The 24,787-nt window shown below is 38.7% G+C and overlaps 1 protein-coding gene across 5 annotated transcripts; it reads right to left on the bottom strand.

The window, feature by feature from the left end:
* Positions 1-119: 119 nt before the first annotated feature.
* Positions 120-17,171, bottom strand: EDARADD (EDAR associated via death domain). Of its 5 annotated transcripts, none has more exons than XM_088053524.1 (6): positions 17,026-17,171; positions 12,742-12,803; positions 11,485-11,524; positions 8,463-8,551; positions 5,556-5,601; positions 120-3,058 (listed from the first exon to the last, which is right to left on the bottom strand). In XM_088053524.1, exons 1-6 carry the CDS (start codon positions 17,054-17,056, stop codon positions 2,682-2,684), a joined length of 645 nt encoding a protein of 214 aa, XP_087909650.1. In that variant the 5' UTR covers positions 17,057-17,171; the 3' UTR covers positions 120-2,681. The 5 variants fall into 5 exon arrangements, with proteins under 5 accessions (XP_087909650.1, XP_005518577.2, XP_087909649.1 ...); XM_005518520.3 differs by having other exon boundaries at positions 12,742-12,800; positions 17,026-17,129; XM_088053523.1 differs by lacking the exons at positions 11,485-11,524; positions 12,742-12,803; positions 17,026-17,171 and adding exons at positions 6,313-6,464; positions 7,764-7,898 and having other exon boundaries at positions 8,463-8,540.
* Positions 17,172-24,787: the final 7,616 nt, after the last annotated feature.

The following is a 24,787-nucleotide window of genomic DNA, read 5'->3' as shown; positions in this document are numbered from 1 at the left end:
TTTCATATATAAAGTATTTTTGACACAGAATAACTAATTGATAGTTCAGTAATTGAAAGGTGACTGGTGGGAAGGAAAACAGCTATTTTCCTATCTGTAATAAAAACAACACAATAAAGTCAAACATTGACAACTGTATTTCTTCTAAAAATAGCACACATTATAACAGAAGACATAAGAATAAATTGAACACTCAGAACCAATATCTTGTAAACAGATATAAAACTAAAAAGAGTGTGTACATCTCCATTTATGCCATACAAGGAGGAAAAAAAAAGTATTTCAAGTATAGTAATGAGTAATCCAGTGTGTGGTGAAGTTTAAGGCTAACATTTTCGACCTTCAGAGCTGAGTTTATACAGAATCCATGTATGAACTCTCAGAAGCAGCTTTATTTCCATCCGACATGAACTCTTGCATCTGACATTAATTTTTGAAGAGCTTCAAGGGATCAAACTGATCTTCACAAGACAACAGAGTTTCTTCAAAATTTTACAAGTTTAATCCCAGAAACCAGGAAAAGGAGTAGATTTCAGTTGGACACATTGATTCAGGAATGCTACAGCATCATTTCATATTCCCATTCTGATTCTTAGGTGAGTATTCCAGCTCCTAGCTGGTCTGGATCTACCAAAGCACAGCATATTGTAATACCACACAGATATACCTGTGGTATGTTATGGGAGGGAAAAGCTGTGTGCATACATGCCAGTACTCATCACTCAGAAGAACAACTTAACACACAGACATATGATCTTAAATCATGCATGCAGTCAGCCCAAGGTATGGGAATTATGTTGGACAAGCTGGATTATGAGCTATTTGCACATTGGCAGTGGATGCCTCTGTAGGAACTGAAAGCAGCAGTCAGCCCAGGCACAGCAATAGTCCTCAAAGCTGAATCTAGAGCCTCTAACACAAGACAGAAGATTATTGGCAAAAGTTACAAGCTGACAGACATCTGTTGGGAAACACCCATGCTCAGAAGAGAACCATTAAACACTTGAACTGCAGCCCCAACAAGACAGAGCAGTAAAACTTCCTCCCTAAAATACAGCTAGAAAACTAGAGTTCTAAAGAGTAGCAGCTTCTTTTGAGGAATGGTTAAAAAAAAATCATTACAAATTCCAGTCTTTTCTAAAAAACTAAAAATTTAAACCTCAAATTTAGGTCAATTTCTTTACCCTGAAACAAGACTTTCAGCTTCTTGAAGTCAGTAAAATAAAGTCAATTTTGTGTCAGCTCAGAACAAGTGCCTGACATTGAAAATGTTAGTCTTTACTTCTAGCTCCTCTGTAACCATACCACTCAGTATCTATAGTAAAGTATTAATAGAGATCCCTTTTCAATCTCTTACAGTAAGAAATTCAGCATACAGCATTAGACTTCCCTCAGGTTCACTACTAATTCTTATTATTTCTACTTGAGAAAAGTAAACAATGTATCAACCTGCACCCCATTCTAAGTTTTGCCTCACATCTTGACCAGTGCTTTGGTATATACACCTATGTACATACTACATTGTCTGAGATGTCAGAAGAATGGTAGGAAAAAGGCCAATTCTGAAACATTTAAAATGTAAACAGTGTAATTCAGAGTATCAAAATCCTTTAAAAAAACCCAAAAAACAGTCTAAACCACTGTAAGTGCTTTAATAACCACCCACCTGGGCTGTATGTGAATTCAGCTGTTAATTTTCCATTAGAGTGGCTTTAATCAATATATAGTGCTAGTTTCACACAAGACTGCAACTGCTGTGGTGTGGGACAGAAAGTAGGCCAACCCACAGGACTGTAAAGAAAACTACAGCCTGTGAAAAGTGAAGTTATAGTCAATACTAACAATACCCTGTGCTGCCATCATCTTGTACTGCAAAGTGAGAGGGATTTGATACATGCACTCAGAATGTACACTGTCTTTAAACCTTTGGGAAGTAATTTTAAGCATAGAGCCTTTTAATTGGTTCTTTTGGCCTCCACAGGTTATGGGTTGAAAAGTCTCTCTGAATTGCATGATTTCTTCTTAGAGCAAATATATGGCCTATGATGTAGTAGCATGTGAATAATTCTTTTGTTTACCATCTGTTATTGTGTAATGTCTACTCTTGTTCATAAAAGAGACATAATTTGTTCAAATGTGATGTAGAATATTCAGTTAATTGTAACATTCATATCCAAACTGCTGCTGGGAACACTGAGATGTTCCTGTGCCAAAAACAGTGTCACAAAGCTTAAAAAACAACTAAAAAGGAAGAAAAAAATTCCACCTCATCTTGTACTAGGTAGAACACAACGAAACTGTGGAAAGGCTACTAGTAAAGCCAAGAGACTTGCCTTCTAACTGTGGCTTTCCCAATTACAACTGATATGGTTCACAACTGCTGCAGTAAAACAAGTGGTCTGGCCCTTTCATTCCTTTTCTGTTTAGGAAGGCTGTGAACAGCAGCAAAGAAACTGAAGGTATTTGCAGACTCGAGAACACAACCTGGATGATTCCATCCACTTTCGGAAAGTTATCTTTGCAACCCTGAGGGCATAAAGCTTACATTTGTGTATACAGTAGATAAGGCCTACACAGTATACAAATCCTCAGTACAGGCTTTCTCTCTCTTGCAAGGGAAACTTCCAGTGTATTACTGGTAGCTAGCATTTAACATGTACAGACTAACAACCTGCTTTGACCTAGAAGTCATTCTGGTAAGTTCTGTTCCCTCTTTTGGGCCATTCTTCCTCCACCCATTTCAGCAGCACTTTCACAACATCAATTCTCTTATAAAATTTACAGAGATCAATCAGCTGCTCCACAGTCCGGTCACTATTCCGTAGCAAGAATTCCAAGGTGGGGCTTTGGGGCTTTTGTTCAAGGAAACACAATTCATCGTAAGTCATCCCCCACTTGCTTGCTAAATTTCTCCAGTTTTTCACTGTTGGATGGCAGGGATCCAGCTTTAGCCTCACTGTGTACAACAAGTCCTCATCATTGAGCATGTCACTGATGGTCGGTGCACGGAATAAGCACAAGGAGCAGGTGACATTTTCCTTGCAGCTTTTCTTGAGATCTGCAGTGAAAACCATTACATGGGAAGAAATTAGGACCTACTGCTGTGGTATCACCAGGAACAAAAACTTAAAAGCATAAAGAGTTGAGGAGTATTATGTTGGTTTGAATTGCTTCTGAAAAAGTCAGAATAGTGATATGCAACTCCTCTCCTCATGAAGAACTCATGAAATTAACTTTATAAAACTTCTCTCTTCACTAAACTCTAATCAAAAGTGGTTTTAATCAAAAAGACAGTAATTTTTAAAGTAACATATTTTTATTTTTACAGAAAAGACATAGGATTCAATGCAGTGCGTGAGCTAGGAGAGTCCCTTTATTTGTTCTTGGAACGATGTCGCTTCCTTGAATCTGCCGTAACGCCCACTTACATCACCTGGGAGGCACACCAGGATTATGTGTGCATTCCACGCATCTTGTGTACCTATGTTATAGAATGAAGGAAAAGGTTTTGCATTTCTGAGCTGCTGCCTTCATAACTACATGAATTATGTGCACCAGGAGGATCTCTGCTGACAGATCCAAACACAATTAACATCTAGTACTTTAACACAATGAAAAAGTAGATGTGTTCCTTTGCTTTGTAAAGACTCTTGCAATAAAAACTGTGTCTGTTTTACCAACAAAGCCTATTTAAAGGTACATCATGAAAAGGAATAAAGTGCATACTCTTCCATGTTGTTTGTTGAGAAAAACAAAACCACCAAGTTGCTGGAAAAAGGTGGTGATATGTTCTAAAATCTGCATCAAATACTGAAAATTGCCATTTAGAAATCTCCTACACACCATTGTCAGTATCTCCCCCAAAACTGGCAACAATGTGGTGCTATCAGATTATATATGTTAATAACCCTTAAACCATGCAGAAACCAGTTTGAGTCATACCTCTAGTCAAACACTAATACCAAGACCTTAAACACTGCAATGGGGCAGGACATGGTCTGAGCATTTTGGCTGTAGATATGACCTTAACTCTCCCTGCTCCTTTTTGAAAGTAGGGAGAATCTGGTATCTCCAAATAGTAGATAATGGACACAGCCTAGAAGCTCTTCCTAAAGTTTCTTAGCTCCAGCCTCATTGTACAGCTTGAAATAGGGAAGTAGCTAGTCCTACTTCACACTAGGCTCGTTGAAAAAGGGGCTGATATTAATCAAAATATCAATTAAAAACAACAGAAAACAGTGACACACAATTTACAAGTGCTGTGTCAGAGGCCTGAATTGTATCTCTGGCAAAGGAGAAATCTGGTAGTTAGTGCCACCTACTCATAAGGACAACAGCATCTGTTAAGGCTGTTTGTTTGTGGGATTTTGTGGCTCCTTTTTTTAACGTCAATTATTTATTTTCAGTAATTATTGACAGATTGTGTGAAAATTCCAGAATATAATGTTTGCATGCATGCTGTATTTTATTTTTAAAGAAAGAACAGGCTGTTGTTAGTTTTGTAACATTGCTCATCAGATTGCTTTTTTAGCAGGCCAAGGACAACTTCTGAAGTTTTCAACAAGTTAGGGCATGCGGCAACAACACTGCTGCAGACATGTAACTTCATACAAATGCTTAGATTCCTTTCTAAAGGGAAACATGTTCTGGTGACATCTTAGCTCCCAGGTATTCCACAGGCCTTGCAGCTGTTCTCTACAGGAATATGTATGTTAACTCTTCTGTTCTTCTTGTGCACCCTAAACTCTTGCTGAATTGAGACAAAACTTTCTTGCTTCATCCCTACCAACCTTTACTTATACAAACAAGGCAAAATTAATACAATTCAATCAAATTTCTGGCTGAGCTTAGAGGGAAGGAGAGCACCCTATCTGAATTTCATCTTATTTACCCCGGCAGGGTTGCCAGGGTAAGTTTTGTCCTCCAATAGAAACAGGGAAGAAGGGGTAAAGAAAACACCTCTGTAAAAGGGCACAGATATAAGTAAACAAAACTAAACCAACCTGCTTCTTGTGCTATTCCATCTGGAAGACTATCAAAAGCATAATAAAGAATCCTGCTTTTCTAAGGTGCCCCTCTGTTAGTCGCTGACAAGCACTACCCAACTAATTGCATGATCCTAATGCTACCTGATAGAACAAGCTTCTTTACTAATAGGAAACTCTCTGTTTCTTACTGTTAGACTGAGAGAACTGTGTATCATACACACACACACACACACTTCTCCCCAGCAAAACTCACACAATGATGGGATAAGCACTCACAACCTACTGCCAGCTTCTTCTCTCTCCTGACAGCTATTTACACATCACTTCCAAAGGCAGAGGTATTAAATGTATTTGGTAGGCCCAACTTGCATATTTTGTATGGTTGCATTATTGATCACCATCCTCTTGGAACAAAGGGGAAGCTGTAAATGACACTGGTAATGAAATGAGCTCCATGAGCACTAATTATTAAGGCAGTTATTTGTTATGACAAATAGCAGTTTTTAAGACAGCGCTTTCAAATAAAATCTAGGAATAAAATATGGAGAATAATAAAGCTGACATTACCTGAAAGTGATTCGTCAGTATGGTTTTGTGTGTCTTTGTCTTCTGGCTACAAAGCGGAAAACAAATATAAAGTCAAAATAAAACAATGTAATTGAACACCAGAGTAAGTATTTGACTAATTTTCAACTGGCAGAAGATTATTTAAAAGAATCCCAAGCTACTTGTAAAGTCAGACAGGGAATTTACATATAGTTTTGAGGAACTGCTAACAATCTGCAGTCTTTTCAGGCAGCATTTCCATGCTTTGGCTCATAAAACTGCCCTGTTGGTTGTATGCACTCAACAGCAGCATTTTTGTTAATGATATGCTATAGCATTGCATCTTTTGACTAACTCTCTCTTAAACACACAAAAGTTATTTAACAATTCGTATAGTTTGATTAAGATTTTAAATTTTTTTTTTGCAATGTAAAAACCAAGAATTTTTCCTGTAACAAGCAACAGTAAGGGATTGTTTTGTTGATCTAGGCAAAGTGGAGAATTTTTTTTTTACAAACTTCTTTACATACATAGGAAGCTTTTATAAACAACAGGTGGACATGAACATTTTTGTGGCTCACATCTCACCCTCCTCCTATTTCAAGTTAACATTCCTTCAATGGTGTTAGGTCTGCTAATTAAATGTAATGAAATTACTTAGCAGCCTGAGACTGTATCACATGTTGTAACATTGAAATGCTACTACTTAGCAGCCTCTAAAAACTGGAAGGACAGACCCTTGATTGTAGAACTGTGGGGAAACTGCAGCTGCCCTTACTTTAACTATGCAGGTGTAGAGCCAGGTAAAACAGCTTTCTTCTGTTGAGGATTTAAAGATGAAAGTAGAAGGGGATTTTCCCCTTAGCTGCAATGAAGTATTGTTGATCTTTTTGTATTGTGTCATTCTTCTGAAACTATAACAGCAGGCTTCTTAATTTTGCAGGTTGTACATACAAACAAAAGTTAATATATGTGTAACATATATAGTGTAACAAGATACTCTAGTCCTACCTGCTACACCTTCTTTACTAAGAAATCCACTAAAAATAGAATACAGGCAGTTTCAGTTGCTGTGGTGAACTTGCATACATTCACAATCTAATTATAAAGAAGGTGAACTCTCTCCACAATATTTACACTTTGTTAAGAAAGGAAAAATTTGCATACTGTTTTCAGTATTTCTTTACTCCCTGAAAACTGCAAGACCACACATGGAACATCAAAATGTCTGCTCTCTGCTCAAGAGAGATCTAACACTGCACATGCCAATTGCAATGGAATAAGCCCTACCATTATCTTCTAGTCATTTACTTTTCTACCACAACAGCTTTGTCTGGACAGCACTTTTTAAAAACAAACTTGGCCTTCGTGGCAACATGTGAGCACCCAAAGGTAAAAAAAAACAAACTTAGATCTGAAGTTCCTGATTTTAATAATTGTCTCCACTCCCACAAATTCCTTAAGAAGGCAGAATGTTATAACTGAGCCTGAAGGAGCAAATTCCCAGAAGGGTAAGTCATTGGGGAGAAAGAGGAACTTCCCAGGATAGTTCAGCCTCCCCAGAGATCTACTTCAAAAGAAACAAATAAGCAAATTTAAAAAACAAAACAAAACAAACCAACTAAACAACAAAAATTAAAAGAAAAAAAAAAAAAAAAAAAAGAGGAAAAGCAGATACTGATATACTGTTCACTTAACTGCTGTCCTGACCTTCATTTCCCAGACTTTAGCAATTCATTGAAGTTCAAATGTTATTGTGAAAGCCAATGCCTAAGTGTCCTTATGCTATTATACATGCCTTAGGAGGCATAAAAAATACGAGTGGGTAGTACTGCAAAAAGTACAAAGAAAAGCAGCGATACTTACCTGTGCCATACATCTGTTTCAAAATTCATATTTTTACTGATCAGTCATTATCCAATTTATCAAGTCAGATGCACTCAGGTCTATTCAAGATCATTTTCTTGTAATGTAATTGCAATAAGACAATGTAGTGTTACTGCCAGGGAAATGAAGGCATTAAGAAAGAGTATTTTTTTGCCCACAATGAAGATCCAATCATCCTCTCCAGGTCTAATCTAAGCCATAAACTTATGTACAGTCTGAAGTTAAGGAGAAAGATTTCTAGCTCTGTAGAACCATTACCACCCTAATACACTGAATTATCTTTGTAGTGATTCTAAGCTGCCAATAAATGCTCTCTTCTTGATGATGGGAAGGAACAGTTACCTCCATCATCTGTGAAATGCATACCAAACCCATGTTTGTTTCTGATGGAATTCAGCTGGGACTCTGGCATTAGGAACTCCTTTTAATTCTTCATCTTGCTCGAAAATGCTCATTCATTTCTCTTCTCCATGTTTTCTGCTCAACCCAAAGAGAATTTGAATTCAGCAAATAACATTCACTTGAAAGATGATAACCATGGAGCATGGGAATCACTCAGCATTGCCCTTCCTATGGCAATGTAAGATTTCACAAAAAGTGGACAGTGTTTCAACTATGGGAAGAGCAGTGTCCCAAAAATCGAAGCAAAACAGTTTAATGCCTCCCTAAGGGCAAAATCTAGGATTCTTTACTTCTTCACTTCTCCTCTGCCTGGCTTTATTTTCACCAGGAAATACTTTCACCAGAAGAACAGCATGCATGACAAAGCTTTAACTCTTTGCTGGCTCTTCTTCACAACATCTATACATTGGTCAAAACCTATTTAAACTAAAAAGTACATGTTAATGATAAAATAATCTCTTTTTTTGCTCTCCTCCACAAAAGCTCTCTTCATTGAACTCTTGAAAAGAAAGCAAATTTCTGGTCTGTTTTACTGAATAATTTTGTGCTCTCTAGATATAGTCTGAAAATCTTATTATTTGTTAACATACTTAATTAATAGCAGTAACTTAGATCACATTCAAGTGTCATTTTTCTTACCTGTTGGATTAGGCCAGAATCTGATGTAAGGGTCTTGATGTTCACAGATGCAATTTCCAAAGTAACTTGATCTGTTAGGTATTCCTCATCTAAGGCAAAGAGTGTGAAACACTGGTCTTCCACTCACACACAAATTTAAATAGTAAGACTATCAAACATAAATTATAGCATAGGTGTCTAACATACAAAATCTAACTCCATTATCATGATCAAACACTGGGAACAGCTAGATTAAAAGCCCAAAATGTTAAATCAGCAGTGTCTGTAACAATCATGCAGAGCATGACTGTGAGAAGAAATATAATCCTTGCAGAGATTAGAGTAGCAATTGTTTTCTAAACAAACATCACACTATTTTTAAAGCAAGCCATGTTCCTTCAAAAAGCTGACTACAGAATATTAACTGACCCAATACAACCAAGTAGGCTGAGGATGTCATGAATCACCCTAATTTTTGTTTTGCTTTTCTCATCACACTTAAAATGACAGTTAAAATAAGTACTGCATAAATATTTATCTTCTATTCTGCCCCTTTGTGAGCTGGACTAGTCCTACTGATTTCTGCTACACAGGAATTTCCTGAAGCACTGAAATAATCCATTTCAAAGTGTGTTTATCAACAGCTCTGGGAGTCCACTGAAAAGCACAGCATTCCCTAGTACAGCACAAACTCTATTAATCTTTCAAGCATCACTTCAGCCCTCAAAATGGGATACAAAGGATACATAAACCCTTTGTGAACCTTGTGCAAAAGGACAAATTTCACTCTGTAGGATTAGTAAGGTCGTCCTAATCAAACTATTTGCATAATTCCCCTGAGTCAGGTGCTGACCAACCATTAACACAGGCTTAAAAAGAGTTATATTCTACATGTTTTTACACACAAGAACACTCCATGGGGGTGACTGCATTTGTAGCACTGGTATGTTACTATTTGTTGTTTGCTTAGTGGCAAGATCTCATTGAGAAACCTTTGTTATCTTTATGAATCATCACATAACAGAAAAAAGCAATATTTTCTTAACTCAAGAAACTGATCTGAATCAAAGAATTCATCCTTAGACTTGCAAGAAAAAAGAAAATGAAAAATCATTATTCTCATCTTTTTCTGGTTCTGTAAGACTGTTGAAAGATGTTTCATCCCCAGTAATGTCAATGTTTAGTAGAGGATCATCATTATTCTTTATGACTGTAGGTCCAGAGACAACAACAAAAAAACCCAAAACAAAACAAAGTCTGTCTCAAAATGCAGAGTATGAGCATCAAAACTGTGGAAATAATATGTGTGAAATTTGTTCTGTATTTCAGTAGAAATAGAATTATTATCAAATCATGATAAATACTAATGCAACTTCCTCAAGACAAAAAGTTCCCTCAACTCCATTTTATTTCATAACTAGTAAAGGGTGCCAAGAACTAATAGGTTATGGCTCCAAAATGGCCCACTAATTAATTGACCACTAAAAGCAACAGTCATTATCCAATTTATCAAGTCAGCCCCTCTCACCAATGTCTGTTCAAACATTAAATCTGAAACAAACATAACTGTGTGTTACACAGAATCAGACCAGCACATCTGTTACAATTTTTAGTTGACAGACTTATACTTCTAAGTTTGTATTTTTTATGGAGGTAACTATAAAAAGCCATTCTCAGAGAAAAAATTAAATTCACAGAAATTAACAGAATACTAAGAGGTATTTGCATCACATTCAGCTTCAAAGGGGAAATGTCAAGCTGTATTAGTAATTATATCTTCTTACATTTAGTAAGAGGAAGTAAAAATGAAAATTAAATATAAACCAAGTGCACTTCCTTTTTACAGAAAGTGCTGACCTTTCTACTTATGTCTTAGCTTTCCTTTTTAAATTAGGTGCATTTAGAATATGCAATTTTGGATTTCAAACAACCCTGGCAAATTTGAAATTCAAGAATTTATCTAATTAATTTTGAGGAGGATCTAATGTCACAGGTGAAATAAAAAACAGGACATGGAAAAGAATGTTCCAGTGTAATTACTTTGGTGCTAATAAACAATTTTGAAGAACCAAACCACCTGCCTGCAAATAAACAGAAACTAATTTATGACTTCAAGTAGTCTTCATCCCACATGATCCTTCCCCGCTGAGCAGCACTTCTGAAGAGTGCTCATTTCCTCTGTCTGGCTTTCTCAAGCCCCAGAATAACCTCCAACTTTTCTTTATCCCCAGTGGTATACTGTTCCTACTCCTCCATTGTGACAAGCCTGTTTTCCTGTGTCTGTCCCACTGCAGACCTGCTGTGCAACACTGGATGGAGAACACACTACCTGCAGAGTGCTCCTCAACCAAGCCCCTGCCAGTGCATTCCTGGGACAAAAGTCAATGGCAAAGCCTGGGATGTCAACAAAAAACCCACCCCACACATCAAGGAAACATAAGGAGGATAGTCACACTGTGTAATCCATGTATTTTTCTTCAGAACCTGCACTCCCTCACTCAATTTTCAGCAAGGATAGGCAGGAACTTGTGCAGAGAGGACCTAACAGTAGGTTCCCCAGTAGATGGCATTAACACCTGCTCAAAGTAAAAGATGGCACAAAGAGTTGACTGGTTATGAGGCTGGGAATGCTGTCAGAGAAAAAAGACCTGAAAAGGTATTCCTTGATAGTATTTCTAACAACATGAAGACACTGGTAGTCCCTTCAAAGTCACCATCTAGCATTATGATGTCCCTACCATCTCTCATCTGAACCCTGTCTATCAATGGCACCACTGTATTTTCCTTTCAGATTGAGAAACCAGGTCTTCTGATGATAGTTTTAGAGTGACTTTTAGACCAAAATTAAACTTGGGAAGGAAATTTCGCAAGTTAGATATACACATATGAAATTGACCTTAAAAATAAAGAGGGCATTACATTTAAATATAAGTATCTAGCAAAAAGTATGAGTATTTCAATCTGTCGGGTAACACCACTGGTTTTATTACAGATAGCAACAGAGACCAATGATATCTGAATAGAGAGAATTCACAATAGTTACCTTTAGGAACTCCTGTGTCTTGGACAGGATATTTTTCAGTCTGTCACAAAAAGGCAAGAAACACAGATGTTTGTTATTTTGAGTGTAATTGTGCTGGGGAAAGAATATTTATAAACTCTTTATGTGCTTTTGTAAGTGCATAATTATAGTTGTATCTCTCACGTTGCTACTAGTTGATCTGTTCACAATCAGTGATGTGAACACTAATGTGGGAACTGGGATGTTACTAATGATACAGATTAGCACATGAAAAGTAATAGAGATTGCTGCTTTGGTACAGTATTTTTAAAGCAATTTTTAGTGAAAAACTAGAGTTTAGGAAGGAAATTTTGTACTAAAGTAGCAAGATAATCTTGAAAAGCTAACGCATTCCAGGAGGAACAGTCATGACTGCCAATTCTCTTTTAGCAGATTACGCTTTTAATAAAATGTTACTGCATTGAAAGAAAAATAAATATTTTCCCCTTCTGCTCTTAACTTACATAGCTGATTAAGATGCAATAGGAAACTATTATTACTGAATTTATGGAAACAGCTACCGATTCCTGGGCATGATATAACATTATTATTATTATATCTGAAATTTACCTACTTCCCTGTGGCCCTCGCCCTTACGTGGAAGTAGCTGTGGCTTTTATAGGAAACCACGTTTAAAAAAGTTTTCATAGAATTTCGTATTACTTCTACTCCCTCCTCGGCAGGAGCCTGGTACGTTTGAGATCCCAACACAAGCGGTGCCCGTGCGCCAGCGAGCACCAGAGGGCGCGGTTTGGTCCCTCCCCAGGCTCAGCCGGGCCTGCCTAAGGCACCGCTCTTGGATCCTTACCTTTCCATGACTTCAAATCAGCTCCAGGAAGTAATAATAGCTTAGCACTGTTGAAATCTTAAGCCCTAGGTGTTTTTTTTTTATCCATCCAAACTGTTTAGACAGAAGAACGTCAGCACCAATTTTTCTCAGTTGTTGGGGCTTTTCTAAATTAAAGAGAGGGCACTGCCACAATCTTTGGAGGTTATCCCATGGACAGTGCTGCTGATAATACCATCCAGTTCAGCTGATGCACCTGTTGGTATTTTTATTTACACTTTGACTGCACAGGTTGGTACATTGAAGTTTGTTTGTGCAGCCATACAGATAAGCAAAATCTTGCATATACACTCAGTTTGAGTTAGCATCCTTGAATGGTTTTTCTCACTGTGGCATTACATAACCATAGAGAGCAATAATGATTTCAACTGTGCTAGACCAGAAACACATACCATTGTTGAAGAAAGAGTGCTTGGATCCGTATCTTCCACTGGCTCTTTTGCTGCATGATCTGCTAGTAAAAAGAAAACTTTATCACTGCATAATCATCAAAGTATTTCTGCCAATTCATATTTTGCTTCTTTGTCTGACCAAGATAAAACACAACTATGCAGCCATTACATGCATTATGTCATATTTCCACAAGAAAACATGACAAACTAGAAAATGTCAGAACTACTGACACAGAGATGAGAAACTACATGTAATAAGGACACCCAACCCTAACTTAACAAAACATAAACTTCAATTAAAATCCTAAACTATCTTTAGTGAAAAAAAAATCATAAAAGATAGGCAATAAATAATAAAATTCAGTAAATTTTCTAAAAGCTAAATTCTGTTCTCCTATTGCCAGCATTCCATTTTTTCCTCAAAGAAATAATTCAAACAAGAAATGAAGACACCCACTACAACAAAAATTAATATTATAATGAACATCAGATTACAATAGAAAATTGGAAGTACTAATTAAAAATATTTTAGCAAAATATTAATTATTTGTATACAATAGAACAGTAAAATTCAACTATATTAATACCAAGAGAATAAAAAAAAATAAATATTGAAAGTACCTGCAGGTGAATAATGAAATGTTATTTCATTATTGACATATTGGCTAAATTGACAAACACTAGTGGGATACTGACCACAAGTGCACAGAAAAGCTGAAACAAATCTCATACAGAAACTGGGATTCACAAAATTAATCCTGTAATTTAACATCATCCTGCCACATTTTTCAGAAATCTCTTCTGTTGATAAGTATAAATGTTTTCAAAAATTAAAAAACATTTTAAATTATGTGGTAAGATCTTCAGTCTTGTCACTCTTACTCTAAAAGTCACTTACTGCAAGTACACATTAAGTTTTCAGCTGCAACCAGCAAGACATGATTGTAATCAGTATTCGGTGATTACCTTCTTTGGAATATAAAACCCAGCAGATTTAGAACAGCCACAGAAATTAACTACAAAGCACATATTACAAACACTGAGCCCCAAAACAGAAAAGAAGTTGCACATACACTATTCTAACCAGCTCAAATTTAGCATAGTTGTTTATTTGGGGACCCACTCCTACAAATCCATTCAATACAACAGAACAAGCCAAAGCACTAACCAATGCAAGACAGAACAATAAACTGAAAATAAAAAAGGTGGCAGCAGTGGGACAGAGTTGTTCTCCTTCCTGCTTCTATGAGGCAGCCCCACCAGCAGCAGTTCCTGAGTGTCCCTGAGATTTCAGGTAAAGCCTTCCTCGGTGCCAAAGCCCCCAGGAAATCCACAGGTATTGTCCAGCAGGTGGCACATGATCAGAGGGGTGGATGACAAGGGCTGAGCACAGTCTTTCCACACTGAATGTTTCAAAAGGCAGGGCAGGGGCCTATGAAATTGTAATTGAGCATTGTTCACACTGCAAATTAGGAAGCCATATGCAGAAGAAGAAAGCTAATTAACTAACTAAAACCCCCATGTTCTTGTCACGTGCATTTTTTGGTAATTATGAAATCCATGCTCCAGAAACATGGTGTTAACAAAATGTTCTGGATAAAGCCTGTCCTGATAGTAACAGTCAGCACAAACTCTCAGATGCAGAGAGGCTAAGAGTCACTGGGACATGGGAAAACACAATAAGCTGGCATAAGACATTGCTTGAGGGTAGGGCCAAAAATAGAGGCTCCTAGTTGGAACTGCAGTGGAAAGCTGCAGAGGAACTGGGCAAAAAGAAACCCATCCAGTAAAGGAAACAAGGAGACACTGGGAGCCAAAGAAATGCTCTAGGGAAGAAGGCCAGCCCAGGCATCCCTAGTCTCACTGGTTTTCCACTCAAAGCTAGTGGCAAAGCATGCACCTTATTCTTGGTTTATTCTGGAGGCCTTTCAGCTTCTCCTTACAGATTCTTAGATGAATTAAAAAAAAAAAACACAAAAAACCAAAACAACAAAGCAACCAGCCAAACAAGCAAAACAAAACAATCCCCAGAAATTTATTTTTCCCATGTAAGAGGAGCCTTTAGGCAGATGAAGGCAGCCCCCACAGAACATCCATGCCTCGGTGAACCTACCTGGCTACTGTAGCTATGGTAAGGGTTCTGTCCAGTATTCTCTGTTACATCTCCACAACACCATCAAGGTATATTTTGTGGTAAATTACTTTCCACAATAGAGGGAAGCACTGAAAAAATTGGAGAAGCTCAGAGAATACAGGCATTTGAAACAAGGACTTGACAGACCCAAGGGTATCTCTGTAAGAGGTGATAGGGTACAAGGATTGTACCTCTCACTCCTGATTTCTAGGTCTCACACATAAAAAGTCATAGGAATCTGCATCTTTCTTGCTTAGCATCCATCCTGAAAAGTATTTTAAAATTGTATTCCATTTCCCATATCTTAATTGCTTCCCTTTATTCAATAGTTCTTTATGAAAAATAGTGTTTTCCATTCTTTTGTTTAGGTTGCAGAGCACTACCAAGTCCCCCGTTTTTTTATAAGTGGCACATATGTGTATGAATATTTGCACCTAAGATTAAAGATTCCACATATTGGGCTGCAGATGATTCACCAGGGTCTTGCTGACCACTCATAGTAGGCAGATAATCTGAAAACCACAGACCTAGTAGTTTATTGTGAATAAGGCAATTCAAATGTCCTTTCTCTCTTTCCCACATGCATCCGCCCCAGCATTCCACAGCTCATGTCATACAGCTGGATATAGGTGCACAAAGCAGAAGGGAGGAGAGTTCTGTGTTTATCTCAGATGTAAACCATCCACAGTTTTGCATGCTGAAAGGCCAACAGGAACTGAGGCTATCATCTGACTGTCTGATTCCATGGTTACTTTGACAGACAGTTTCGTAACATTACCTGCGATCCTTCACAAAACCACTACCATTGTACTCGCCCCAGCAGGACACAGACACTGGACCACATTTACTTTCCCACACTTCTGCAGGGAGCCACAAGTGAGTTGACTCAGATGGACATAAATCAGCATGTGCACATTGACTCGGACAGACATCAGTCAGGTTCACTGGTTGCTCCTGAGGTTCATTTCTGCCATGCAGCACCTGCAAGCTGCTCAGCAGCTGCCACAGCTCTGCCAGGACCCATCCAGTACAACCAGTCTGCAAGAAGAGCAGCAGACTTGCACCAATGCCCACCTTTTCTCTCTGTTCAATACCGCTGCTATAATGGGGATGCAATGCTCTGCACGTACCAGTGCAAACAGCTTTTCTGCTTTTCACCCTTGCATTGGAAGGAAGTCTGAAAGTGAGTTTTAGAAACCTTAAATTTTGACCTTTAAGCAGGAGGGGGTTCACAAAGCACTAAGCAGCAGATACAGTGTTTCCCTCTGTTACAGTTTTTCTCTGCAACACACTCTTGACACCAGCAGTAGTGAGTGAAGCACCTAAGGTCAGCCACAGTTATAGTTCAACCATGCACATATGACCTTTTTCACACTAAGGCTGGGCATACACATCAATACTTTAACTTAGCACCACTTAAAAGAGTAATCACTCTAATACTAATGATGCACGTAGAGATTAACTCTTTGATTAAACCCAAATAAAAAATGTTGTTTTGACTAGAGGCATATGAATCAGATTTGAATAGATGGAAAAGATACGGCAAATTATACTAGAATATTCAGTACCCTGAAAAGCCCAAGTCCATCAGCACTTGTGCATTTTTGCTTACTATTAACTACTCAAAACTTCGTCCCTGCCTGAGCAGATAGGTATGGAAAAATCTGTCATGCTGGCACACTACAGGTGAGGTGTTTAAAATCCTTTGCACCTTTACCATTACTACGTAAGTTAATGTGTGTGGACTTCGTAGCCACCTGAGCTCTGGGATTCTAAGAAAACCTCTTTTAAAAAGGTATTTTGAGCCTGCTGTTAACTAGCACAAACTAACTCACATGCTAAATACTGGAGCAGGCTTGACAAGACAAGCTACACCAAATCACATCGGCAGAGCACATGATAAATTATTACCATACTTAACTGGCGTGTGCGGAGGGAGAAGGGAGCAAGTTAAAAACTCTTTCCAGCCCCGCCGGGGTTGCCTTCCTTACCTGGTTCCCAGGAGCCGCAGCTCCGGGTCTGCCCGGCCCGGGATGGGCGCCGCGGGCCGCACCCCGCGCATCGCCTGTCCCGGACCCCCGGGGGCCCCGGCAGTGGCCGCCGCCCCCCGGGGCCCCCCTGCCCGCCCACCCGGCTCCCCGCGGCCTCACCTGGGGGCAGCGGGTCCTGCGGAGCGGCCATGGGGCGCGGCGGGTCCCGGGGCGAGGAACGCGACGTGCCCGGAACAGCCGCCCCGCCGCGCCGCCCCCTTCCTGCGCCGCCCCGCCGCAGGTAGGGCGCTCCCGACAGCCACGGAGCCAGACAGGTCGGTCCCACCCATGGCCGTCCCGGGCGCGACGGCCGCTGGGTTAAAAAGCGTGTCCCCCGGGAGCCCGCATTTCCCAGCGGGAAATACCGCGCTCCCGCGGATACGTCGGGGCAAACTCTCTGTGCGGGAGGTGCTGCCGAGTGAAAACGCCGCGCTCCGCTGAGACCACAGACACGGCGTGCACGTACCGCTCGTCAAGTGGCGCTAGCTTGGATCTAAAAGTGAGCTACTTCAACAATATGAAATCAAGTGCTTGCCCTCCTGTTCTTGCGGACAACTTCGCCCGTAAATCACTGCCCTCCGACTGAGAAAGGCGGTCTCCATTTAAGGCTTAAGGTGCATCTGCAGGTGCCTCACCGTGTACGGACGGAGTTTACAAACGCAAGTACTGCAGGGCAACGATCATAAACTGCATTGGTTTCTCAGAGATCTTTAAAATTCGTCTTATGCTACAGGCACATCCGATACCATGACGAAGTCAAATCTTTGGATGTAATTCCTCTGGAACCCCACTATCATCTCTGGCAAATTCTCTCACGGTTTCGATGTAAAGTAATACAGGCTTCTTGTATTATGGGGTCTGTGCATGAAATCATTCTCTAAATAAGAAATACTATGTATTGCTACTTAGTGTACAAGTAAAAGAAGCCAGCACAACTGAATTTGCCAGTACAAAGATCACTTTTGTGAGCCACCTGGCTCATTTATTAAAGAGGTAAATTTACAGACCGATGCTGTTCTGTTACACTGAGAGAGCTTCAATTCAGCCAACTGGCTTACACTGGCATAACAAAAAGTAGTCTTTGGTCCATTAAGTATTAAAATGGAGTGCTTTTCCATGGATTATTTTTCATCTCTTGTGCATGTTACAAATAATATTTTTTTTATAAAGTGATAAAGATTAAATTGCTCTTATTTCCACAATTTAAATTGATGACAGTAGCTGTCATCCTGTTGTCATAAATAAGTATTTCTCACTGTGCAGCCTGGAAAGGGGGAGGAATGCACCAACACACCTGTTATTTGGTTTTTAGCTAACATCAATAATATTGATTTTTTTCCAATTATTTTCATCATACTGAAAATTCATCTTATTTTGTCTGAGATAAATGGAGGCTCCACCATTTGGTTATACACACAAACATACATTTATTTCTATATATCTTAATCTCCAAAGTACAGCCAACAGATCACTAAGACTTCCGCAACTCATGATGTGTAAAAAGCAAAGAATTTTTTTTAGGCCTATCATTGGAGTCCAACTGTTCAAGGAGTCAGTTGCCTCTCATTTCTTCCACATTCATATAAAAACTCATTCTCAAAGAGTAAGGGCTTACTTTAAAAAGGTAACACCAAATCTAATTAGAAATGAAACTGCTGATTCTGTGTGTTTCCCTAGATTTCATTAGTGGCACAAGGGTTTTGGTGATTAAGCTGAGAGCAGAAGAAGTGTATTCTTATCTACACAGATCTGCACAAATGCTATATTAATAATTGGAGTCTCTTTTATAACTGTGAGGAATGACACAACCACAGTAGAGCTAAGAATGTTCTAGACTCAAACCTGTCAAATTTATGCTTCAATCAAATGAATGCCTATGATGTCTATACCGAGGACCTCCATGTATGTATTGCCTCTGTGTGGTGTTCAAAAATGACCGGACTTTACCCCAAAAGTAGACACAAAAGTAACTGCAAAAGCTTTGGGAAAATATATTTACAACCTACATAAAAATGTGCCAATTGATTTCCTTCAAAATATCCCTAGTGTACTATTACACAGATGGCTGTAAACAGAAGGCTAAAAAACACCAGCATTGGGGGCTAAGTCGGGTTTTCCAATCAACATGCCATTTACTCTTCTCAAAACTTACAACCTAAAATCTTCCTACATGAAAATTAAAAAAATATTTCACTAAACAGTAACGAAATATTTTTAGTGGAACACTTCTGCCAACAGCCAAAAGTGGTTAACGTTCAAAATCATGTATTTTAGGAGTATATGTATAAATCAGATTGGCTTTTCAATTTGAAGCAGATTTTTTTTAAAAATAATATATGGAGAACTCTCTGAAATTTAATAATAGAAATGAATAGTTTAGATAATATTACTGCTTTAAAACTTAGGTTAGTAATCGTAATTTAACAATTTTTCTGTACTACTGAAGGAGGAGACTGCAATTACTTACAAGTATCTCTAGAGTACTGATAACAGTACAGATTAATTTGGCTGTTGCATGCCTGTTCTTGTATCATTCTTTAATGAGTGTTGTCAAAATCTTTGTTACTTAGCTAACTGACCAGTGCAGAAATTATTTTGGCAAAACTAGATACAACTGTATCATAAAAGCTAAGTCCAGAATCAGATAACTTTAAGCAATGGCATTCCATAGAATGCTGGATTAATTTTCTCATCAAATTTCTAAACCTAAGTATTATCTGTATCTTATCTTGCTGTAACCCTATAAGCCACTAAATTCAGCATAACTAATCATAATGGGAAGAGTTCTGAATTTTGTAAATTTCCACTCAAATGCAGAATTAGTAATTTCAAATAGTTTTCACAAATCAAGTCTGTGCAGATCTCTTCTCACTCCTTTCCTCTTGGCCTCATCAAAAAACCCAGCCATATTTGATGAGGACAGAGGCTTTTCTCAAAGACCTACAAACTATCTGGTAATATATAGCTGGAGAATTTATTGTTTGAAATAGCAATTAGAACAGTCTCAAGCGGCATCCCATCTTCTGAGCGCAAGACTGCAGACAAAACCATGGACAATATATTCCTCTGCAGAAAACTATCGCTTCTATATCCCCACAACAAAAAGAAAAACAAAACCACACACACACAAAACCACACAAACACCGCCCCCCCCCCCCAAAAAAACCCCTAAAAAACAAAAAAACTAAAAAAAAATTCTTCCAGGTGATCCTCTGTAGCTTTTCCACATGGAAATACAGAGCTTTTGTTCCAGATCACAAATGCTACTACAACACAGGGGATCAGTAATATTCCCCATGCCTCAACACAGGTTGCCAATAGTCATGGTAGCTGTGGGCCTGCCAAATCATGTGGCAACCTTGTTTATTCTTCCTCATCTCTTCGCTTTCTACATTTCAAACATCTTCACATAAGGAAGTTCACATTGAGTAAAATACCTCTATGGCAACATAAACTCTTCACCCCTCCTATATTTCAGGAGATTTAGGAAGAAACCTCCTTGAATTTTCTCTGCTAGTATCCTATAGATGGTTTTTAATTGTCAGCAGCTTCAGACTGCTGCTAGAAAAGTTTGTGAAAACTCTGAGACTGCTTTGGACTAAGAATTATTAACCAGCAGCTAAAAAGTTAAAACTACTTTCTTTGCCAATAATGATACTGGTCTCCTCTTTTACAATTCTTTTACAGGAACGTCACGATTTTGACATTTAATTGACAGAAACAGCACTATATGGAGAAAATGTAAGACATGACACATACCTAGACCATCTTATGTAAGCCTGTGGATAATTTGTTTGCCTGACAGGACTGCATGATATGGAAATGTTCCCACCACTCCAGGAGCTGTGCTGTGTCCAAGTCAAACAAATGCCACACAAACAGTGAAACCTTGCTTTCTCTAGATTGACATGTTGAAACTGAGCCTAATACGATTGGTTTCAGGCTGCAGCTTATGCCTCTGCAGGGACATTAGCACAGTCTCCCTTGCCTGGCTGCTTGTTTCCATGAATGTACAATTTAGATGAGATCTATACCTCATGGTCAAATTTGCTGACAGATAAGCATGCCCACTGAAAGAGCAAGTGCACAAATCTTAGGTGTTTTTTTTTTTTTGAACAAGATTATGTATTTTCATCACACCCACTATACTCAGAAGTTTGACAGAGCTAGTCGACTCATTCCTATGTTGGCATTCCTTCTTAAAAAAAGAATAGGAACTACAGGAATGACAATAATACTCCATAGATTACTTCTACTCTTCACTCAGATCACTCAGTTATAGACTACACAATGTACTAACATCCAGCTGTAACACACACACATGAAACATGGAAATGAGAATACAGATATACAGCTAAGATTTATAGTTAGTTTTTCATCACCTACAAAAATTTTCTGAAAAATGTACTTCCTCCCTGTAGCTTGCTATTCTTTATTTTTTACTGCATTCTATCTTTCTTGCTTTTTTCCTCACAGTAACTGTGAAAATATTGCTGTATTTTCTTATTAAAAAATTTACCTTTTTTTTCCACTATACTGAATTTGACATATTGTTTTGCCATTCACAGGCCATCATCACTCCCGAGATAACCCTAGACATTCATAGGTACTTTTCAAAAGATATTTGCACCCGTTGCCACAGACTTGATCGTAGCTTGTGGTTTTAAGGTAGACATCAGTAGATGGGGAACAAGATGTCCGTGAGGCATGACTTGCAAGGAAGCATAACTTGTGTCAGGCCTAATGACAGCAGGACAGAGCAGGGGTGAGAGTGTACAAGCTCTTCACGGTAGGAGGCCTGACAAACCACAGAACTCACGTGCCTGGTACTTGGCTGCTTTCTGTACTTACATCAGGTGGTTTACTGAAAGTTCTTATCCACAGCTGTGCCTTGCTGTATCACTTAAATGTGGACTACCACAAGATGTTCCATTGCTCAACAGGCACTGCCCTCCCACTGCTGCTGTTTGCCAGACTTAAACAGAAGTTTGTGACATATTGATTCCTCTGGTTTACTCTCCTAACTTTAGGAAGGACTCATTCAAAAGTTAATTTGGAAAAATAAATAAAGGCAAAAGTTTCAAGGACAAAAAGTTTCAAAATAAAAATCCACATTTCAGATTACTGATATCTAGGTAATGAACTTAACAGCTGGGATTTATCAAATTTCTCCTAACGGGAAATGTGAAGCCACCCTGTTTTACCATGTCTGTTCACTTAAACCAGTCCATAATAATCTCCAAGATCCATATTTACACAGTTGATGCCCATAGATCATTACTTCTGTCTACAACCAGAGTCCATAAACTCAATTCTGGCAAATAAGAGCTGGCTAAAAAGCACCAATGGAAGTAATACAATAAAACTTTCAGGACTAGATCAGTTTCAGGCCAGAGGCAAGTTTGGTAATGCAGATTTGCTGCATCTACTAAACGACTGTCTCTCTCTTATGCACCCAGATCTGTGCCTACGCTAGAGAACATCACAGAGTCATGAGGAAGAGGTGATTCTGATGTGCTTTACTTAATTCTTATTTAAGAATACAGAATACTGTTTTTAGTTCCTGTGTTCAAGGCTTTCTTTGCTCGTACATAGAAAGAAAATATTATTGCTTGTAAATGAAACTGTCAACATGTGTAACAGCAGTGTTTATTATGAAATAATAGATGTTTGTTCCTATGACAACCACACTGAAAAATTAAATATAGAGGCCAGAATCTTCATGACCCCAACAACCTGTAAACTGTGATTATCTCTCTCCCCAATGCGTGCTTGTGCTTGTCCTCCTTGATAAAATTTCATAACATCGTGGCAAAGTTCTTTATAAGAAAGAAGCTTAGTAGACACTCACAGCTTAATAATATGCTGTTGGGTTTTGATTGCAATTGTAAGACTGCTTCTTCTGCAGATCTTCCCTGAAACTGATTTCACACAGAAATCCTATATTAGGATTTTTATGTTTGGGGTTTTTAGACATTTTTATACCACTAGAAAAGTAGCATTCCTAGATTTAAATCAACACTAAAACATAAAATAAGATTGAAAGTACCCTAGAGTTTAGAAAACTGTGTTAAGCTACATTCAGTTCTGCTACTTTAGACAATATTTATGTATAAAAGGAATATTTTTTTATTGCGTCTTAAAATTATCCATTATATATTTTTACAGCCAATTCCTTATCCTTCTAATATGGCAGTAAAAAGCTGAACGTCGACTGACTTCTGATACAAGTATTTCAAAGGTAAAGAAATAAAGTACCCTCTGTAACTAACATAAAGGGTTCTGAGCTGAAAACTGGGTGAACATTATGACTTAAAAATATGATAGTTTACTTCTAACTTCTACAGTCCTTTATGTAGCCCAAGCACATGACAGTGCTTGATTCTTCTGAGGTTTTATGGCTTTTCTAAATACTTGTGATGGAAACTTTTTTCCAGAATCAAAGGTACAAAATGTAAATAAATAAAATGAATTAACTTTAATCTGCTGAACAGAAACAGTTTCTTTGTGAGAAGTACAAGCCACTTGTGATAAAGTATGGAGTACTGATACTGGGAGCAAACTATGGCAATGTAAACATTAACATTAGCTGTTCTGCTGATTTCTTCTCAAATATCTAGCTAACATATTGCTCCACTGATGCTGGAAGTAGGAACAGGTTCTCATTTAGTCATCTGTTCCCAAATTACAGTTGTACTGCCTGTACTTCAGAGAGGAAAGAAAGGAGCATTTCTATCATCTCTCTTGAACCAGACTAACTACTGCCTACTTCATCTTATGGTCTGTGTAATTCCTAGATACCATCCCTTTTGAGACATTTTCAGCAGTGCAAAAATCTGTGACATACTGGCCCCTTAAGGACAAATGTAGTGGAAAGCTAATTTGAATTAATTTGTAAGTAAATAACAAAGGTCAATCTTAAAATTTATAATCTGTCTGACATAGTTACCCTAGACTTAAAGCTTGTCTCCACACTCCAGCAAAGGGGTATTCTCCAAATGAAAGGATGCAAGAAGAACCTGAGTTAGCATCTGAATTGAAAATAAAATCCTAATTTCAGCAACCCTGCATTTTAAATCAGTGCAACACTCAAATTTTTCACAGAAATGTGACTTTTAGTGATTCTGGTAATGAATTACAGATAAACATTTAAGTGTTGGGAGCAAAAGATTGGTTCTGAGCTGCCCCAACAGTGGGGCAAGGTGTCCTGTGGCCCTGCCCAACTCACCAACGTAGAGCTGGGGCAGCACGGCCCCAGCCTGCTGGGTTGTACTGGAGTGCGCTGGGATATAATGGGCCCGTCTGGTTTATACAGGTCTGGACTGGGTTGTATGGATTGCACCAGGTTTAGACTGGGGCTATAGGGAGATACGCTGGAACTTACTTGGTTTGTTCAGTCTAGAGAAGAGTGAGGGGACACCTCACTGTGCTCTTCAACATCTTCACAAAGGGAAGTGGAAAGGTAGATATAAGATTGTAAGATCTCTTCACTCTCACAGCCAGTGACAGGACTCAAGGAAATGGCCTGAAGGTGAGTCAGGGGAGGCTTAGCTTGGATATCAGGACAAGATTCTTCACCCAGAGGGTGGTTGGGCACTAGAAGGGAAGTGGTCACAGCACCAAGCCTGACAGAGATCCAGAAGTGTTTGGACACTCCTGGGCGCAAGGCTTTACTTTTGGGGATGGTGCTGTGCAGCGCTGGGAGCTGGACTTTGATGATCTTTGTGGATCACTTCCAGCTCAGGGTATTTTATGATACTGAGCTAAACTGATTGATACTGGCCTGGCCTGGGTTATACTGGGATGGACTGCGATATACTGGCCTGGACTCAGTTTAGGCTGGGGTAACAGGGAAACACCGGGACCTCCTGGGCCCGACTGG

Source organism: Pseudopodoces humilis, chromosome 3 (assembly GCF_049639895.1).
Source record: "Pseudopodoces humilis isolate 2021_Gansu_Grassland_sample_001 chromosome 3, ASM4963989v1, whole genome shotgun sequence".
In the NCBI taxonomy this organism is placed as follows: Eukaryota; Metazoa; Chordata; class Aves; order Passeriformes; family Paridae; genus Pseudopodoces; species Pseudopodoces humilis.
Note: the sequence above shows the minus strand (reverse complement) of the source record. Positions and strands in the feature narration are given on the sequence as shown.